This window comes from Periplaneta americana, chromosome 10 (genome assembly GCF_040183065.1).
Source record: "Periplaneta americana isolate PAMFEO1 chromosome 10, P.americana_PAMFEO1_priV1, whole genome shotgun sequence".
NCBI lineage: Eukaryota > Metazoa > Arthropoda > Insecta > Blattodea > Blattidae > Periplaneta > Periplaneta americana.
In genome coordinates this window covers 43,253,694-43,275,833 of record NC_091126.1, presented here as the reverse complement: position 1 = coordinate 43,275,833, position 22,140 = coordinate 43,253,694, and the positions used below count along the sequence as shown (strand labels likewise).

Genomic DNA, 22,140 nt, shown 5'->3' with positions numbered 1-22,140 from the left:
TATGCTGTAATAAAATAGATATTGGCATAATTTTAAGTATAATATAGCCTAAGCCTAAATCTAAATAGATATTATCTGTCCTCTTTAATAATAATAGTTCCCTTGACTTTTATATGTAGCTAACTGTAAAATCATTATTATTAAGTTTTTTTCATAATTATTTTGTTATGAAATAGATATTTAAGTACCGGTATGATATAAGCCTAAATCTGTATTGTAAATATTTTATAATAAAAGCGTAAATGTAAATACATATTTTCTGTCCTCTTTTATCGATGTGAGTCTGGTCGCCCTAGGGAAGTGGTCTTATTTTTAAGACAATTATTGGAAACTGTCTTAAGCAAACTGTCACTATAAAGTAAATTCTTAAATTCTTCATAATACAGCTGCAGATATAAGTGCCACTTAGCAGTAAGGAAGTAAATGTACATACTGTAATTTATAGAGCGAGAAAATAAAACAAAGATACTAGTGTTGTAGAAATTACTGTTGAACGTAATTGAATTGCTCCATGCAGAAAGGGCTTCAGTCACAAATTTTGAAAAAACGAGATATCGATGGAAATCATATCTTTATGGATGGTTCCATCAGCCTGTGCAGAAAGATATTCAGTCCAATGCTTGGAAAGACAGAAACTGACGCGTCAGGCTCAGAGTTCTATGCAGAAAGGAATACAAAGTACAGACTGTTTCCCTTAGTTTTCTCAAAACCAGGTCTAATGGACTGAAGCCCTTTCTGCATGGGGCGATTCAATTATGAAATAATATCTGTCCATTGCCACTTTTACCTAGAAAGATTCAATATCATCACAGTTGTGAATCTTAAGTGAATAGGATCATTAACACATCTGGATATATGTTTGTTCCAGACATCACCGTAGCTTATTTTACTATGAAAGAAATACATTTAATTAACTTACCATAGTAGTTTGTACTCTTGTGTACTTGAACACATATGAAATGACTGCATTCAGTATACTTGTTCCTTGCAGTGCAGTCAGGGGGATAGAGAAGTAAGGGTTAGTATCTGCCTTCACGCATTCTCCAAGAAACACTGAACTCGACATAGCCTTTCTCATTAACTGTAATAAAACGATAATCCACATTAATTTTGAAGTAGTATCATTCTAATTTTTTTTTTAGCAACTGGTCTCTTCGTGAATAATTACAAATTTCTTAATGTTGATATAAAAAATATTAAATTAACTGGAACAAAATTCTTCTCGAGTTCTCAGCCAAGTGAGTTAAATTGTTGCTTCCAAACTTCCGATGACTAGCTTTGCCATCTTCTTCAGAGATAGAACTTTAACCTGAGAAGAATTATTCCATATCCAGTGCCGGGAAATTCACAAGTCCTACATTAAATAAAATAACAATAGGGAGCTACTATAAAGGAAAATTGCATTACGACATGCTATTGAAGAATTATGTGTAGAGTAATTAAAAAACTCGCAAATGCCGACTTGTGTCACAAAGAAAGGGAGTACAGAATATCCACAATGCCAACTGTGTTTGAATATCTGACCATACCAACAAATTGTCTGAAACAGTCGAAGACGTATTTGCACATGTATTTATAGCATTAATGTTACATCATGTTTGGCACATTATCGTCAGTTCGTAGCAATGCCATATTGCATTTTTGGTTCAGGGAAAATTCTCGTGTTTTCATAAGGACGAGTAGTATTTCCCCTGAACCAAAAATATAATATGGCATTGCTACGAAGTGGCAGTGATGTACCGATATTGAACATTTACCAATTTAACCTCTCACTTTCTGAAACATCAACCACTGTACCAGTACCTTGTCTATTTTACTTTTCCTAGACATACTACTCTCCAGTACTAAAACAGCCAGGGGCGTATTTTGCGGACTACCGGGGCTACTGGTGGTAGCCCAAGGAAATTACAAAAGAAAAAGTTTATAATATAACATAATGTAATAATTTTGTATTATTAGTTTTACCATAGTAATTAAAATTAAAGTAATTGTTAGATTTATATGCGCTCTCTGCTCTCGAAAAGAAACAAGTTGTCAAGGCGGCATCGCTGGAGAAACCGCTTGCTACGTGAGGTAGCCTGTGACCGTTTCGCTCACGCTGTCCTTCGCACAACTGCCCCCCTCCCCACTCCCTCCTGTTTCCATCGTGCACTGTAGGCGGGCGAGTTGCCGCTCTCATGATCGGTTTCTTCGCAGGCGTGAAGCAGCAGTACGCTTAGTACACTAGCAATTGAATGTGATTGTGTTCTTGCAGTGCGTTATTTTAAATCTGTGATTTGTTCGAGTGTCTAAGAGTTATATTAATTGTGAATTATTAAGTTTTTAATTTCCCATTTAAGTGATATTGTGAAAAATATGGCAGAACAAGTTTCTGGAGAGGTTTGTGTTGAAAATGACTGTGTAATAGAAGGTTTATTAAAAGTGCCTTTTAACCGTCGTACATAACAACGAGAAAGTTGAAATTGTGAAAATGGAAAGACCAACTCCTGAGTTAAATTTGTCCATGGGCGTAAAAGAAAAACAGCGAGAGTACACACGCCATTTCACTTCAACATCATATGGTAAGTGGAATTGGTTGTGTGGTACTTCTAAACTGTCTAAACTATTTTGCTGGCCATGTTTGTTATTTAGCCGCGAAACTAATGTGTGGTCAAAAGAGGGGTTTTCTAATATGAACTCCCTTCGAACGGCAGTCCTAGAATACGACAAATCAAAAGCTCATATTTGTAGTAGCATGAACTTTGCAAACTTTGGGAAGACAAGAATTGATTTACAGCTAGATAAGCGAAAAGCTCTACACATCAACCAACACAATGCTCTTGTGAAAAAAAAATCGGGAGATTTTACTGCATCTTATTAACGCAGTCTGCTTTCTAAGAAAACAAGAATTGGCTTTTCGGGGTCATAACGAGAGTGTGGAATCAGACAATATAGGAAATTATATTGAATATTTAAGTTCCTTAAGTGAATTTGACCATTTACTGGCCAATCGTCTTGAGAGTTCAACAGTATTTCGTGGTACTTCTCTCGCAATTCAGAATGACTTAATATTTGCTATAAGTGGGGTTATGATAAAGAACATAAAACCTTTTGTGGCCATTGTTGTTGATGAAACAAGTTACTGCTCTAATCAGAGTCAAGTCCACTGTTTTAAGATACGTCGACAGTACTGCCAATGTTCAAGAACGGTTTATAGGATTCACAAATGTCAGTTCGGACAAAACTGCTGCTGCTTTGTTTCAGCAAGTGGAAGGTGTTATAGCAGAATACAATGTCGGCAATAAGTTAATTGCACAGACATACGATGGTGCTTCAGTTATGGCGGGAAATATTAATGGCTTAAAAACAAAAGTTCAAGAAAAGTATCCTCAAGCACTATTTGTCCATTATTACAGCCATGTTCTCAATTTAGTTTTGCAACAAACTACTTCATCCATTCCAGAATGCCCCATTTTTTTCAAAACACTGTCGGGTTTAGCTGCATTTTTCTCATCATCTCCTAAAAGATCAGAAAACTCAAGGAATTTATGAAGAAGAAACTCCCAAAAGTAGCACCAACTAGATTGAATTTTACATCTCGGCTTGTAAATACAGTAAAGGAATACAGAGAAAAACGGACTGCTTTCTTTAAAAATATCATTTGTAATGACTCTGAAGAAAACTGGGATGATGCTGTAAATGTGTAGGCTCAAGGATATTTGAATTTTTTCACATAGTTTCAGAATATATTTCTTCTTGAAGTCTATGCTAGAGTGTTCGCACATACAGATGTGCTCTACAATATTCTTCAGACAAAAAGTCTAGACATAGCATACTACTTGCAAGAGGTATCAAAGTTAAAAAAAAATACTATATCCGAGTTCAGACGTAGTGGGTTTCCGTCCATATGGAGTAATATGGAAAATGAAAATTCTTCAGCCAATACAATGGAACCACCATTAAAGCGAAGAAAAGGTGATGATGAATTAAATACAGGCAGCTGTACTACAGCATACTAGATCGTATGCACATGGAAATTACTGACAGATTTTCTGATTATGGAAAGCTTCAGTTCACACATCTTCTAGAATCTCAAAAATTTTCTGCTTATAGAGAAAACTTCCCGAATGAGGCACTAAACAAATTATTTCAGTCCTATAACAGTCACTTTGATCAAGTACGTTTGAAAAATGAATTAAGTGTAATATATTCAGCAGAAGTCTTTGATTTTTCGAACAAACCTATCCATGAAATATTATCTGCCATATATGAAAACCAGCTGAACCAAGTTATTCCTGAAGTCCTTAAATTGGCAACATTAATTGTGACAATACCAGCTACGTCAGCATCGGTAGAAAGAACATTTTCTGCGTTGAAGAGAATAAAATCCTACTGTAGATCAACTCATACACAAGAACTTTTATCCGGCTTGGCACTAATATCCATTGAAAAGTCATTTCTACAGAAACTTTGCAAGTGGCCCAACTGTAATTTCAAGGACGAAGTCATCAACGTATTTCCGTCCCAATCAAGACGTCTGGAATTCACATAAATATGTAAGGAATTTTATTATAGGGATTTTAAAATATATTTTGTGTAATAATAGGGTCAGTGGTAGCCCAAACCCTTTAACCAGTATACGCCACTGAAAACAGCTTGATCGAATGTTTTAATGTTCCATAGTTAAGTGTACTAAATACATTGATTGCACCATGTGAATTAGATTTAAACATAAGCGTAACTTAAATGATCCTGGCCGAATAAGCAATAATGCAATCAGAATTTTCAAGACTCTTAATGAAAAATGATGAATTTCAATAATACTAATAATGAAATGAAATGATGAAATGATTAGCCTAAAAATGTCCCGTTAAGGGCAAAGGCCTCCTCCTATAGAGGGAGAGCTCTATTTGTCTCACGCGGTGAGCTACTCCGCGTAAGAGTGGAATTGTTCACTTGGTTCACATTCTGCACAGTTTGATATTGTTCACTTGTTTCTGTCACACTGGTTTTAGTCGCTGTTCACTTGTCTTCTTAGGTTTTTCCAGTCTTCCCAATGTCTTGCTCTGCTTGACCAATGGCTTCCTAATCATTCACTGAAGAGGTCGGCCCATCTTCGTCTTGGTCTTCCAGGTGATCTCTTGCCAATGCGGGGATCCCATAGTGTGACTTTCTGCGTCTATCTTCCGTCTCTAAGTCGTGCAACATGGCCTCCCTACTTCCATTTGGTGTTGGTGGCTTGCAGTGCTGGATCTTTAATTGCTGACATCTTTAGTAGCACTTCGTTTGGAACTCTGTCCCTCAGTGATAAGCCTAGTATCCTTCTCAGCATCTTTCTTTGGCATATTTGGAGACTGTTACGAAGTTTGGCAGTGAGAGATCATGTCTGGCACCCATATAACAGTACAGGAGTTATGCAGGTCTCCAATATTTCTACTCTGAGTTTCTTGCTAATAATAATAATTCTTTATTTATACTGGCAGAGTTAAGGCCATAGGGCCTTCTCTTACACTCTACAAGGTCACAAAGTATAGAAGCAGTTAAAATTTAACAAAAAGTTAAAGAACAGAATACTAGCATATTACAAAAAAAAAATAATAATAGCATAATAAAATCGACACTAAACAACATGAAAATAATACCATAAAAGAAAAAGAAAGTAAAATACATTGGAATATAGTAAAAGCAACTCATTTAGTACAAATGGTTAATATGGAAAACGTAAGGAAGAATATAACAAAATAGAATGTAATAAAATAATAATAAAAAAGAAAAGAAATACGAATATTAAATAAAATTCACAATGAAAAGTCTATGATAATAATTCATCGGCTGATAAAGAGAACAAAAAGGGGTAAGGAAGGAAAGAAATATATAGCCTGTATTTTTACAAAACTATCGCAGAGAAAAGGGCTTATAACTGAAAGGAATCTGAATTGAAAAAGTGCAATTTTAATTTATTTTTGAAACTAGACAATGTCAGACAGTCTCTGACATGTTGTGGTAGAGAGTTTCAGAGATGAGCTGCAGAGACGGTGAAAGATGAAGAGTAGAAGGATGTTCTGTGTTTAGGAATGGAGAGTGTGATATGGTGTTGTAAGTGAGTATCTATTTCGTGATATGAGGACAAATGTTGAAAACGAGAAGCTAAGTAGCTAAGGTTAGAGGTTTGAAGAATATTGAAGAGTAAAGTGAGAGAGTAAATAGTTCTTCGCTCTTTGAGACTGACCCAGGACAGCATATTTAGTGAAGGTGAGATACTGTCAGATCTACGGACGTTGCAAATAAATCGAACACATGCATTATGAACACGCTGTAGTCTTATATTGGAGTGTAGGCTTTCACGGCCGGCGTCAATAGTAGAAAAGTTTTCCGGGCTATGAGGCCGTGGTCTGTTGGTTGTGAGACCAAACGTTTCGTTCACTGCTGCAGTGAACATCTTCAGTGGTGTCTATTGCTGGTGCGGCTGGTTCTACTGCGTGTGCCAATTACAGTCTGCGAAATCGAAAAATCGAAGGAGAATTGGGAGGAAAATTTAAAAGGTACGCAAAATGCGTCCTTGCAAGTGGGTTGGGGACTGTACAAAACTAAATATGTGAGCTCCAAGCCTGTTGGCCACTAGTCTCACTCCGGGTTACGCTGCTCCCCTGAAGGAGCTCTAGAAAATTTTGAAGGGGAAGCCGAAATTGGACGTAACCTCTTAGGTACCACATACGCGAGGGGGGCTGACATTGATCAATTGATCATGGAACGGGGCGAGGAGGAGTTGGCTGGTGTTTGCTGTTAGAATGGCAAGAGGCCGTCATCTGTTGTTCGATGACAAAGCATGTGAAGGCCATCGGAAGAAGCGACAGTCTGCGCTGGCTGCATCGTTGTATATATAGTGCGGGAGGGGAGGGGGGGCTTGCTGTTGTCGCCTCGGTCCGCGCTCGAATGTGCTTCGTGGGCAGGTTTGCTGTTTTCCACGCGCTCCGCGTCCGGGGTTGTGTTGTTTAATGTTAATAATGTCAAAAGAAGTGCTTATACAAATTTTGGCCACTCGACCGCAATTACGAGGCCGTCCAGAAAGTGATTTTCCCTGGAGTCGTTTATAGATAAAAGCACAATTTCATTCAAATATTTATTGAAATAGATACAGAAATTTTTGCTCTATTTGTCAACATATCCCCTACTGGAATTGAGACATTTGTCATACCATGGGATCAATTTTTGTGTCGTAGAAGTCAGCCTCCTCAGTCCGGAACCAGAGTTTGACTGCGTCTGCACCTCTCTCTGTCGATCCTATGATATGAGAAATGTCTCAGTTTCGATGGAAAATATGTTGGAAAATAGCTCAACAAGTTGTGTCCGTTCTAATAAATTTTTCCAATGAAATTGTGTTTTTTTTCTGTTAACGGCCCCTGGCGAATCAATTTTTTACGGCCCTCGTAATTGCGGTCGAGTGGCCAAAATTTGTATAGCACTTCTTTTGATATTATTAACATGATGGAAGAAAAAAATTTAGCTTTTGTATCTGCCCCCATCAGAACGTTTGCTTGTGAGTTATTACAGATGGATTTCAAGTTTGCAGGCATATCATATTTCTGTCCTGAATGCCTGCACACTTGAACAGAAACAACAATGTAGGCTATAGTACTAATAATAAATGTGGTCGCTTCGAGCTGTATTGTCGTTTAGTTTGACATTGTTTTCTGAAATATTAAAAAACTCAATTTTTCGTGTCAAATTAATGTTCTTCGTTTCTCTAAAATGCTGTTTTCTTTAACTCAATACATTTAACAACCGGTTCTACAAACTGCGACAAATTTAAGTGAGTATGTTTGGAGCTACGAGGTATAGGCTTATGAACTTTCATTCTCTGTGGTTTACCACTTCAGTTATTTGATATTTACTTCCCGATTAATGGTTGTAGTTAGGAATCATTATGACATAATATGTGAAATTATGTGTTTCACATAATACCGGTACTGCTATTAAAATTATCAAGTGATAAGAATACAAAAGAAAAGAGAAATAAACTTACCTGCGCCACACTTTCGAAGAATTGTTCTTCCATAGTCTTGTCATCTTTTCTTCGAAACAGTTCAATGATATCCAAGTCGACACGCAATTTAAGAAAATAACTTACAGGCCTGTGAGTCTCGAAAGCTCTATGTGCATCTAGACAAATAAGAAATCGATGTTACGAAAATTTCTCATACATTTTAACTCATGTTAAACAATTAAACTTTTATCATATTACCATTGAAATCCCTTTTATATTTTATTTTATTTTTCGTTGTGCAAACGAATTTTAAAATGTTACATTTGTTCAGATCAAATTTCTGCACATTTAAAGGACAAAACTAAAATTCTTTTAATCATTTGTTATCATAATCCAATACCAGTACCGTCTTAAATTGTCTGAGCATACTGGGAATTAAATCAATGACTCCCCCAAACACGCTATAAATATCTATTATCATTCACTCGATTGCTCTATAGTAAATATTGCTATAATTAATGAAATGCAGTGAAAGTACTCTTACTAAAAATTATTGTTTATGCAATTTTATTTATTTATTCATTAAGAGTTTACCAACATCGAGTTGTCAATATGAGGGTAATGGAATAATGTAATAAGAGTGAAAATAATTATTCAGTTACTAAGAGATTGCTTATGCTGTTTCTGAATTTAACATGTAAAAGGGCCATTTTTGATACCACAATAGTTAGCAGTAGCTTACATTGTTCATAAATTATTCAAATATTATGTTATATGTAACGACTTTGTATAAAAATAGAGCATAAAGTTACTGGCATCGGAAATATAATGTGTGATATTTAAAAATAACAATTTTTCTGGCAACTATTCTTGGAATCATTGGACAGGAATCTGTAGCAACAAAACAGTAATATGCTTCGAAGACTTCCTAATTTCGAAGCTATTTTTAGCAGAATTTTACATTACAGATGCGTATGGATCTGAAGTGTTAGAAGTGAAACTGCAGAAAAATAATGTTATGAACCGTACTAGCCATCAAATTCTAATTGAATGGTTTGGAACGAAATCAACGTGCTAACAAAAGTAAAGTTTACTTCAAAAATACACCAAGATTTGTTTAAAATATAGCTTTAATTTAAAATACATTTGTGTTTATAATGAACTTGATAATGTATTAGTACAGTCTAGTAATATACAGTCACGAAGCTCAATACGTAGTAAATATGCATCCACAGATAGTTGCTAGCCACTAGGATCACTAATATCGCCTCATTACAGACAATGCGAAATAGTACCAACACAGTCTGTTGTTCCTAGCACCCTCACAACTCAAGCTTCGTGACTGTATATACTAGACTGTGGTATTAGGCTATATTATTTCCTTTATAACTGAAACACTGTAATCCTCAGAATATCAATAAAATGTAACTGCGTGATAATGAAAATTTTTGCAAAAATCAAATATTAAATTTAAGAGATGTGTCTTGATCACTTACTCAATTTACGTTGCAGATATTTTAGTGAGAGAAACTGAAAACGTGTACATACCCATAGCGTGGCCACATTTTCCACAATGTGATGAACTCCTGGGATCTAATTTATATCTAGCTGGAGTTACTGGAGTTGTATGCTTAAAGACGTGTCCGATGCGTTTCATTTCCACTGTCCGTTTGAATTCTTTGAATTTCCGACAAGGCACCCAATACTGACATTCACAAGAGTACATCTGAAATGAACGAAAAAAATATATATAATTGGTTATTAGTTATTTGAAGGCATTATGCGAAGTGCTCATTAAAATGTACCTAACAAGACACTTCAGGTTCTGGCAGTGGATATATCAGTTAAAGTCATGCGATGAATGGGACGTGAGTGAGAATTCTGACAACAGGGCCATTTGAACTATAAAATGTGAGGGCTTGCTTCATAATCAGAAATTAAAATCCTAATCATTCTCTGACATTACAGCTCGACCAAGTTAAGTCTGCAAGCCGAGAGGGGAAGCTGGAGGCATTTCTGTAGTGAAAGGAGGTGGTAACGAGAGGAGACCAGTACAGTCTCTCATGACAGCAAAGTTTTCCTACTGCTCCTCAGTTCATAGAGCGGTAACAATTTAAGACGCTTTGAAATAGACTGTACTTCTACTTCTGCTTGACAGTGAGGTTTGACTTTCTGGTTGGCAAGTGTGGAGAAAGTTGCATGAGGGGGGAGGCTGGGAGACAGCGTAACTGTTGCCTTTATCTGAAGACAAGGACAAAAAATGCGTGCACTCCGTAGTGTATTTTAAACGATGTGCACACATTGAAATCTGAGCGTCAAGGGACCTATGTGGCAACTGTGTTTTGCCTCTACATTCCTCTACATTCCAGCCCGATATCCCCACTTGCAGACTTGACTTGGGCAAGCAGTACATTTGTGCTCCTCTCTGGGGCTTCCAGTGACACAGCAGATTTCAGCTGAAATCTTTCTACTTTTCTAATGTAGTTATGGTATATGGATGTTGTACATTGTGTAATAAATTCTTCACATAAAACAATATTTAATTAATTTGTGTTGTTTATCTGAGTGATTTTCAGTAAGTGAGGCATCTATATATGGATAGATGTTTCGTTGAGATAAGAATTGTAGTCCTACTGGGACACACATTCTTCTGTACTGATGGAACGTTTTGAGATAGCTCACACACAAACTTAAATTTCTGTTTTCTCGATAATAAACGTTTAGCCTACACTTGGACGTGCACTATTTCCATCTTAAGACCTTTGTTGATGAGTCTGCACAGACATTTTCCTCTGCAATCTACAATAATTTCGCTTTCGCAAGCTTCCTTAGCTCTGTATTCTTGTTAGACCTAAATTCATTTCTTATACACTACAACCAAAAAGTAATTGGGCACTGTTTTTGCCTCTTTAGAACCTCGTAGTACCACCTCTTGTTGCTATAACAGCAGCCACCCTGTCAGGCATGCTTTCCACTAGTTTGTGTAGGATAACCACTGGAATGTGTCGCCATTCCTCTTGCAACATGGCACTCAGTTGGACAATGGAAGTTGGCCCCATGTTTCGGCGGCTACTATGCAGTGGTATGCAGACAATAATGCTCACCTGTTGGACTGGCCTGCACAGAGTCCTGATCTCAATCCCATTGAGCACCTTTGGGACGAATTGGACTGGCGATTGAGGTCTCAGGAGATGTGGCCAACTTCCATTGTCCAACTGAGTGCCATGTTGCAAGAGGAATGGCGACGCATTCCAGTGAATATCCTACACAAACTAGTGGAGAGCATGTCTGACAGGGTGGCTGCTGTTATAGCAACAAGAGGTGGTACCACGAGGTTCTAAAGAGCAAAAACAGTGGTAGATAGTGTAATTTTCTTTTGCTTGTGATCTGTGGATTTTCCGTCTGGGACTGAAAGAAGCAATTGTCCTGATTTTGGTCAGTAACACTTCTGCTTGTTGCAAATTTTGCAACACATTCTTAGAAATTCCATGGACTTCACTTGTAACCTTTATAAAATTTTGATTCAAATTAATTGAAGAATGTGATTCCCAAACTCGATCATTCCAGTTGGCCATTTTTATGATTTATACTTTTATACATTTTTTTCTAGACTTCTATCATTTTATTTTAAGCTTCTTTTCTTCCAAAACAACACTAGTCTTTTTATAAAAGTCTGTGTTATTCTGTGTGTCGCTTGAAAACTCGCTCAGTCCTTTCATAAAAATGGACTGAACACGTTTTGGGATCACACTCTTCAATTGTTTCTATTTGTAATTCAAGTGCTTCAAGACGTTATAACTAATCTGGCAGTGTTTTGACTATGGCAGAGCACTGCACTGTTTAGATGTTTGTTGTTTTAATTATTTAACTACTGACATAGTATTTAATTTAATTACTGAAATACTTAGTTTAATTACTTATTAGACAAATCAAATAGTGCCCACTATTACATCAGATTCCAGTTCTTCACCCTCTGCTCTCCAACATGTGTCAATCCTGTTAAAAGGTTTGGAAAAATGAGCGAAAAATATTTAGTTGAGAACGTTCCCCAGGACTCGCTGTATTTTAAATAATCTGAAAATATACCAACTTTGCAAGGCGTGCATTCCGCCATAGTTTTCCGCCACAAAGGGTTTCTGAGAGCTATAGATTTCATCAGAAGTATTACATTCACCAGCGAATTTACTATATGTTCCCTGGTTCCTTCCACAGGACGTAAAGCTCTTCTTATCCTTCGTCGAGAGTGCATTGTTCAATCTGCAGAATAGAAAACGTTATCAAAACTCAAATAATGGTATTTTACAAACAACTTCAAATTAGTGTAACTCTGAAAATATTGAGTTAGGACACATGTTTATATGACATTTTTTGCTCAGAATGTCTTCGGAAATAAGCTCCGTAATTGACGGTATGTGTGTGTGTGTGTGTGTGTGTGTGTGTGTGTGTGTGTGTGTGTTCGTGCGTGTGTTATTTTTATCAGGATTGAAAGGCATGACAAAGCTTAATGGAGATTCTGCCGAGCTGCTCTGCTGAAGTGATTTCACACACAAAAACATTTTAGAACCTATACTGAAGTAATTTTGAAAACCGTGATTTTAAATGTTCGTCCCGTGCTCTGCCGTAGGGTTGTGGTCTAAAGGCTCATCTCCACTATTAAACATTTAACAACAACATGTTTAATTTAATATGTATATGGACATTTCAAGTCTCAATTGCCTTAACATATTGACTGAGTATGCTGAAGTTAACACTTTTAACATGCTGGCGTGTTTTCGAGCAGCAATGGAAAACCTGTCAAGTTAATTCATTTGCTCGTGCAGCGTCGGTACAGTTCGGCAAAGTTCGTATAGTTTCCATAGCAACAACTAACTTCCGATTTTGTGGCGCGTATCTTGATCATTTTTATACTATCATTGGTTCTTGGTGTTGGCTGTAAGTTTTTGGAAGTAATGGAGTGGACGAAAGAAAATACGTTAGAATAAAATAATGCACTGATGGAAAGGGCTTGTTTGTGGGATGTCTCTGCAGAAGAATACATTAACAAAACAGAGAATTCCGACTGTTTTAGAGAACTGGAATTATTATTTAACTGTTCTCGAGAATACAATAGAGAGTTTTCGCATTCTCGTCGTAAGCTAAACGTTACTGCTATGTTGACGTCAGTAATGGTCGTATTTGGTGATGTATGTTAACGTTCGTAAAACTTCGGAAAGAATAATTATACGATATTACCCGCTCCTTTAACATCTATCATGTCGTAGGTCCTATGATGGTCAATCAATCGCGCTGTAATTTTTTTAATTAAGATGAAATGGCTGCTCTTAAATTGTGCCTTTCTTTGATGTAACAGTAAGTATTTTTGCAGCACTATATTAAAATCGTGTTGTGACATTCTCAGCAAGTTTTTGAATCCAAATCGATACTCAACTTTAAGCTCGTTTAGAATGTCTTCTGCATAGTGTCTTTTACTAAGATATTGCCGCACCCACATTCTCATTTTCTTCCCTTTCAAGGCCTTGTAACAAGCAATAGAGACAATTACAAAAGCCATATCATTACTTGAGTCCATTATACAAGGTTTGAAAATAAGGCACTATCTACATTAAAATCTCATAGACTGTTTATGGTGGACTACGCAAAGAAAGTCAAGTTTGACATGTTTAACAGTGTGGACAAAGTGTTAAATGAAATTAGCATTAACATGTTGAATCAACATGTTGGGATGTTAACAGTAAACAATTTAACATTTAACATGTTGTTGTTAAATGTTTAATAGTGGAGACGAGCCTTAAGGCATCATGATACGACTGGGTTATGGAATGCGCGCTGTTTCAGTTCAACATAGGGAGAAAATTTTCTCATGAAATGTATGAGATTGACATCCATCAAGCATCGAAAACTGGTTATAATTGTTAGGGGTCAACATCCTGACTGCTGACCACTCGATACCTCTGCTATGGTTGGATGATCGTTCATCCCTGCTAAGAGATGTTGACGTGATGCCAGTAGCTGGCTGGTAGGCTTTGACCTTTAAAATTTTGAACAAAACATGAAAATTACAGCTAGATGTCCGTGACAAATTCTGGGAGTCATATTGGCAAAATGACACCAGTTACGTTACAATTTCTCACGACGCCAATCCAGGGTTAGTTATAAATTCAGAGAAATAGATATTTTCTATTGCCTAACATTATTTTCGTATTAAACAGTTTCAATATTTAAATGGTAGGCTTACAAAGAGAAGTGCAATATTTAGAATATTTGCACTGTTTTGTTCCACGACTTCTACTTGTAAGCCATTTTGTGAGAGCCTCCGGTAGATTAGTTCTAGAATGCAAGCCTATCAATCGGGGAACTGGGGTTCGATCCCAAGTGCTGACTGAAGTGATACGCATGGTGGAAAAGCTCGAGAGATGAGAGCCTTTTCACGTGTTCTTCCGTGTCCCGGAACATTACAAATTTTATTGTTCTAACACTCTCCATTTCAACCAAACATTGCCTTCATTCCTTGTCAGAAAAGCTCGGTTTCAGTGTAAATATTATCGCCGCTGTCTCATGCTTAACATTCGGCAGGTTTTTGAGCGGCCTTGTGCGTAACATTCGGCAGGTCTTTGAAATTTACTTGTATTATTGTTTACAATTTCTTATGTCGCCGCTCCAATCACTCGCCTCAATTTCAATCTCGCAACCAATAAGCTGCTTCCATTATAAAATGACATCTACTTGTCTAATCCATGTGGACTAAAACCGAGGTTGCAATGTCTTGTGCTGAGGACGAACATTAATGTATGTGATTAAAAATTATTACCACACTTAGCGAAAGAACAACGAACGAACGAACGAACGACAAACGAATGCATTCGTTGATTGAAATCGGGACGTGTGTACGTCGCAGCAAAGGCAAACCGATCGTTTGGTTTGCCTTCGGAAGTGATCCGTCGCTTGTCGGTACATCAAAGGAAGTTTTGGTATTCATTGTGGACGGGGTTTGCCACTAGTTAGTAGTTCGTAACAGAACGCAGCGCTTAGTTCAATTTCACCAACAGGATGTCGAAACAGGAGTGGACAGAAGACGCTGTTATAAATCTTATTAATGCATATAGGGAGCAGGAAACTTTATGGAATCCCAAGCATCCTACTTACCATAATAAAGTAAGAAAACATGATATTTAGGTAGTCAAACACGTGCATAATTTGAAAATTATTTTTGTTTATTTATTTTCAGTGGATACATAGACCTATTTGTTGTTTATTGTAGGGAGCAGAAGTCAAAAAGAAATTGAGTCCCTACTGACATCATTCCGGAGGGAAAGACAGAAGTCCACAAAAAGATCTGGAATGGGTAGCGATGAAGTGGAACTTGGTTCGCGTATAAACATATGTCACACCCAGAAAAAACAAAGTTCCAACCTTTGTGCACACAAAATAAATTATTGGCACTGAAAAGTGCCTTTTCGTAAGCATGATGCGCATTCGACAAACACAGATAAATCTCTATTTTTAGTATTTTAAGATAATTATTGTCAGTGAGGTATCCGTGTACTGAAACTTTCCCCTGTCTTGCAGTCGTGCGTTAATAAAATCTTCCAGTTCCTCAATTATAGCTGTACATACTTCTGGAACAATCCTGGTAATCAGCTGTTTCGACACTTTGAATAAAATACATTAAACTTGTATACGAATCTCCTGTAGCGAGATATCGAAGTGTTAAATCTAGCCTTTCCTGAATAGGTATTGCTTCTCGCCAGCCTGTGTCTTTCGTGGAAATTTTTGGCCCTATTTTGCACAGTTATATTTCGAAGTCTGTTTTTGAAATGCGACAGAAGTTGTGAAACTGTCCCGATTCCATTCGACGTAAATCATGAAGCAAGTCATTGCCTCTATATTAATTGCGACTTTCATAGAGTGACGTCTGCCATCATCGCCTTTGGTTTTTAACTTTCATTTTGTTAAACTGACTATAATAACAACGTGCACTTGCTATAATTATATTTTCGTCTGCCATTAATGCGGATAATCAGCGAATGTGAATGTTTTCTACCATTTGCTGATGATTTGTACGTTGCTCCAAACAGCGAACGAACAACGAAGTTTCGCTTTATCATTCATTCGTTAATAATAATAATAATAATAATAATAATAATAATAATAATAATAATAATAATAATAATAATAATGATTTATTTTAGCTGGCAGAGTTAAGGCCGTAAGGCCTTCTCTTCCACTCAACCAGCAAAAAGTGTATATACATATGCATGAACTTATAAAGAATCCAACAATTTGATTTAGATGAGAGTTACATGTATACAAAAGTTATTTACAAATTAAACAACAAAATACTATGAACTATTAATTAAACACTGAAATAAACTGTGTAGCAGAATTAAACTAAAATACATAGAATGTTAATATATTTCAAATAATATTAGATAATAGAAAGAGATTATTACGAGACAATTAAGTGTGTACGCACCTTTAAAGAGTTATTATTAAGAGTTAAGAATGTCAACGTACTCATATATGAAAGAACAACAATAATAATAATCATAATAATCATAATAATCATTTAACAATATAACAAACTAGTGCTTATTCTTATCGAGGAAGTAGACGTGACAACATGACGCTTAGAGTGAAACCTACAGAGCAACAATCGGTCGGCAAAATTATTTTTTTAAACCACACCGCACGTTATTGTATGATGCCGGCATGTTAAGCATGAGGCCACGGCGATAATACCAGGTGGTCCAAAAGTCGCAATACAGCCTATTATTTCAAAAGTTGAAAGAAAAATAACACATTTGAATACACCAATGTGTATTAGGTATGGGGCCCACCTTTTGGAGTATTACACAAACATGGCCGCCATCTTGAAATCTGAAGTCCAATGTAAAATTTGGATGCCAGTAACGCCTAAACCGTAACATTTAAGCGTATTTTGCGGGCTACCGGCGGTAGCCCAAGGAAATTACAAAAGAAAAAGTTTATAATATAACATAATGTAATAATTTTGTATTATTAGTTTTACCATAGTAATTAAAATTAAAGTAATTGTTAGATATATTTTGTGTAATAATAGGGTCAGCGGTAGCCCAAACCCTTTAACCAGTATACGCCTCTGATCAAATTACAGAAATGAATTCGTGGGAAAATGCTGGTAGTGTTTGATATATCACAAGACACCCCCTTCCCATTTAAAAATATTGACGTCAATTGCAAATGGAGAATTTCAATATGGCGGCCATGGTTGTGTAATACCCCTAAAGGTGGGCTCCCATATTCAATTCACATTGGTGTATTCAAATATTTAATTTTTCTTTCAACTTTTGATATATTAGGCTGTACTGCGAATTTTGGACCACTCTGTATGATCTTTGGCGGATGGAGATGACCGGAAATAAATAAGAAAATAAATAAATAAACGAAAGAAGGAACGAAGGAGCGAGGAAGCAAAACAGTAAACAAACAAATAAATAATTTAATTAGTTAATGAACTATTACATATAAATAAGTTAATAAGTGAAGCATTAAACCAAAAATGAATGAATGAATGAATAGGTAGGTAGATAGGTAAGTAAGTAAGTAATAAATAAATAAATAAATAAATAAATAAACAAACAAACAAACAAACAAACAAACAAACAAACAAACAAACAAACAAACAAACAAACAAACAAACAAACAAACAAACAAACAAACAAACAAACAAACAAACAAACAAACAAACAAACAAACACAAACAAACAAACAAACAAAAACAAACAAACAAACAAACAAACAAAAAGAAACAAACAAACAAACAAACAAACAAACAAACAAACAAACAAACAAACAAACAAACAAACAAACAAACAAACAAACAAACAAACAAACAAACAAACAAACAAACAAGCAAACAAACAAATAAACAAATAAACAAATAAACAAATAAATAAGTAAATAAACAAATAAGTAAGTAAATAAGTAAATAAATAAATAAGTAAGTAAGTAAGTAAATAAGTAAGTAAATAAATAAACAAACTTATTTATTTATACATAGTGAACTGTCAGTAATGTCATTAAGTTCAGGGGCTATTCTTTGAGAAATTTCAAACAAAAAATGAAATATAATTTTTCTCGTTTTTATTTCCTTTTCGAGATAAAAATTATTTTATATCCTACATTTTCATACATTTGACTTAATTCCCAATATGCTCATTAAATTTAAGAGAGCACTGTATTATAATAATAAAAGTTTAAAAAAATTTAAGTTTTGTCCTTGAATTGTGCAGAAATTTGATCCGAACAACTGAAACCTTTTGTTCTGCAAATTAATTTTGCAATGTTACATTTGTTCACATCAATTTTCTGCACATTTAAAGGACAAAACTAAAATTCTTTCAATAATTCATTATTAAAATATACTGCTGTCTTAAATTGACTGAGCATATTTCAAATTCAATCAATGGCTTTCCCAAAACACGCTATGAAATGTTTGATATGAAACAATTTTTATCTGGAAAAAGAAGCAAAAATGAGCAAATTTGTATTTCACTTTGTTTGAAATATCTCAAAGAATAACCCCCTGAAATTAATTACATTACTTACGGTTGACTCTGTATAACTTATACTAATTAATTTGTTAGTGACGTAAGCACTATTAATTTTAATACATACCCGAACTGCTGCAATCGTTCTAACACAACTGTAGTAGAACCTGTGAGGAGAAAGTATGTGGAATATTCCGGGATTCCTAAATTAAAACATGAACATTAAGTGAAGTTTGTAGTATGTAACTGCAGCTTGAAAATTTTTCTCCCGTTACTTAGTCAATCGTTTAAATCAAGTGATTTTTTATTGCTGTTGGTTTCACTTCACTACTGGAACATTTCCTGTAATACACGTATGCTAGAAATATCACGAGAGTCTTTTGTAACTCTTTTAAATTAATTTCTATGGTTACTTAACGACTCTGTATCAACTACTAAGTATCGACGGGGTTGGTGATAGCGAGATAAGGCCGAGGATTCGCCATAGATTATCTGACTTTCGCCTTACGGTTGGGAAAAACCGGGAAAAAACCAAATCAGGTAATCAGCCCAACCCGCTCCCGGATCGGCAGGCAAGCACCTTAGCCGATTGAGCTACGCCTGTGGCTTTTATAACTATTAAGTTGGCACAATTTGAGATATTTTCCAGACGAGGCAGTGTAGTGTAACTGAAACTCGCCAATTTTATTCAGCTGCAATGTTGTGTGTAGATTTTATAACGCGAATTTAATATAACATAGGCCTAATGTAATAATGTATTTATGTGGAGAGTTTGATGCAAAGTTACTGTTTTGAGCCATGAACATTTATTAACATTATTGCTTTAGGTTGTGGGTTGGTAGCATTTGAAGTGTCAGCCATCTTTGATCTTTGGTACCTCACCATATATTGTTTCGAGTACAACATGCATAGTATAAGACCCAAATAACCTAATTATATGGAAAACCATTATTAGCTATACGCCTTAATCACTTGATCTACTGGATGTTCATTTCAAAGTGTGTCATGACGTCACCGTTGGGAGTCAGCGATTTGAAGCGAGTTTCAGCTTTTATGTCAGAGAAATTGCCTATTAATCAAGGCGTTCAATCTGAACTTGAGAACGTGTACGGTATAACTTGAACGTCGTAGCAACAGATGGCGGTCTGTACGGTCTGTGTGCTACCATAACCTCTTTCGAAGTGTGTTTTGCGCGGGCAAGTCGTACGGAGGGTATTTGTTATCATCGGTTGCGTACGGCAACATTCCACAATACAAATCAAATCCTCCGTGTCCATATTGACCGTTGAAGTTAATGTCAAAAAATACTGTACGTAAGTAATCGTCTTAACCCTCTCCCCATATCCCGACAGTAAAAAAAAACTCACTTCAGTACGTATTTCGAAACAGTTTACATTCCTGCCACTACCGGCGTTTCCGTACGTATCGGTAAGTATTCTTCAGAATGAACGCCGTACTTGCTAGGTAACTTCTCTAGCACATAGGTAATACACCTCTGCGGAAGGGTAGGAAGATTGAATTCTGTAGGCTCATTGACTAGCCAGATGACGGCATACAACGAGCCATGACACACTTTGAACTGAACACCCAGTAGTATGAAAGGCCCACTACTCCCTCTTGCATTTAAGATGCGGATACGAGTACTTTGTTTACGGAATTGACTGTAAATGTGCGGGGTTGCATAACTTCTTATAAATAAGAAGCAGATGCGTCACCCGGTATACACGAAATATTTTTTAAATTGGTTCATTTTACGACGCATCCGGGAAAACAACCTCAACCATGTAACTTGTCGCAACCATGATTGGAACCGGGACCCGCTCTTTTCACAGTTAGGTTAAACGTTACTCCACAGCTGTAGACTACGTAAAATATCTCGTAACTTTTTCCGAAGACAAAATCCACAAGCATTTTTTTTTCCTTACGACGAAAACTTCGGCGTTCAAAATGCAAAAACTTTAACCGAAACACAAAATTTACACAGTTGTAAAGACGTAAATTATGTGTAACCCCCAAAACCTGCTGAAATCCGACGAAAGGTGTATTGTTACGAAACCCGAATACACACGAATACGCCTACATCACATTTAATATTCAGAGTTATTTAAATTCCACAATTAAGAATAGCAGGTATATTTCAGTTGTAATTGTAAGTACATTTTTATCTTACCTGCTGCGAAGTAACCGTCAGGACAGGAAGAGGAGTAACCTGATAGCTGGGATAACTGTAGAAAAACGCTCGTCACTACTGGGAATCACAGCTCTGACTAAAGTGTGTTGAGTTTTGCTGACTTTACGACGGCTGTGTGCAGTGCAGCCATCTGTTGGAGCACTGTTAAGGTCCGTCGACACCGAGGCCGCTGTGCCAAGCGTGTGGTGTGGACGTATACAGTGAAAACTCTCATTTACGGACATCGAAGGGACGTAACAATCTGTCCGCAACTGGGAGGTGTCCTTTATTGGGAGGGAGGCTCCCCAACCTAACAGTAAATTTATAATATGCATGCTTTAAATGAAATGTATTACTGTAGTTTAATTCTAAATACAGTACACTGTACTACAGTAAATTCTTTGCAACTTTGAACTACAGTAGATAAGACCGGAAAAGGAAAACACAGTACTGTGCCATGCAATTTTACAATGGCGTAGCGTCAATGTAAGCTAAAAAGTTCAGCTTCCCCAATTAATAATAATTTCATAATAAACCTGCAGTCTATGGACAAAATTATTTATTAATTTTAATAGAATTTATATTTACGCGTTAAATATTGTGATGCGGCAGCTCAGGATGATTTGTGATGCAGCAGTAAACAAGAAGCCTGCACACACCACCTTCCAAGCAGACTGGTTTCTCACACTCATTCTTCTGTGTAACCCACCCCGCAGATTTTCCATCCTTTTCTAACTAAACTACCCTGGTCGCAAGGCTCGCAAGAAGCTAGTTTTAACGTTGAAAATAAGTAGTTTCCGTGTTATCCCTTTTCGTCAGTTGAAGTGTTAGTGTGCACTGTGGCTGATATAATAAATAATGAGTGAAATAACAGTTCCTGACACCAATTTACTTGAATTTTTTAGGACAATTCTATTATCAAGACTGACTTACGAACAAAAGTGTGATCTAAAAAACAAATGACCGACTCCCTTGCTATCAATGAAGGACACAACCAAAAGACAGACGCATACTTACGTACCGGTAATGATACTAATAGACCTACTGTATCTATTGACCGTTAATATTGTGATTTCTCTAAGTATGACGGGGAGTGAGCTAATGTTATACTATACGTGTCTATTTGATGTGTAAACCGTGAAATATATTTTACTACGTACCATTTGAGGTCATGCCTTATTGGTGTTACTTACGAGGTTCCAACCAATCTTCGACTGCTGACTTGACATTGACTACTATTTATTTTAAGACTATATTTTTATAATACGTTTTCTCATATTGCATGAAAGACAATTTGAATTAGCTTCACCTGCTCAACATTTCATGCTACGCCACTGCAATTTTATTCTACGTCTACAATTATGCAGCAATGTAATTTACAATTTTCAACTTAACCTTTACGTTCAAGTGCCATGTCTCTCGAAATAGTACAACTGATTGTAGTTAAGAGAATAATCCTACTAACCTCATCATGAGTC

The 22,140-nt window shown here is 36.2% G+C and overlaps 1 protein-coding gene across 1 annotated transcript; it reads right to left on the bottom strand.

Annotated features, from left to right (window-relative positions):
* Nucleotides 1–758: 758 nt before the first annotated feature.
* On the bottom strand, nucleotides 759–20,749 carry LOC138707616 (uncharacterized). Its single transcript, XM_069837277.1, has 5 exons — nucleotides 20,663–20,749; nucleotides 12,054–12,220; nucleotides 9,512–9,689; nucleotides 8,003–8,139; nucleotides 759–1,081 (listed from the first exon to the last, which is right to left on the bottom strand). Exons 2-5 carry the CDS (start codon nucleotides 12,210–12,212, stop codon nucleotides 911–913), a joined length of 645 nt encoding a protein of 214 aa, XP_069693378.1. The 5' UTR covers nucleotides 12,213–12,220; nucleotides 20,663–20,749; the 3' UTR covers nucleotides 759–910.
* Nucleotides 20,750–22,140: the final 1,391 nt, after the last annotated feature.

Bases quoted from the DNA above. Each gene is read 5' to 3' on its own strand.
- LOC138707616 (XM_069837277.1), bottom strand. From the start codon at position 12,212: ATGCACTCTCGACGAAGGATAAGAAGAGCTTTACGTCCTGTGGAAGGA. The intron at 9,690-12,053 runs GTTGGTATATTT...CGTTCATTTCAG, and splicing joins CGGAATGCACGCCTTGCAAA to ATGTACTCTTGTGAATGTCA. The intron at 1,082-8,002 runs GTAAGTTTATTT...GTTTTATTACAG, and splicing joins TCTTCGAAAGTGTGGCGCAG to TTAATGAGAAAGGCTATGTC.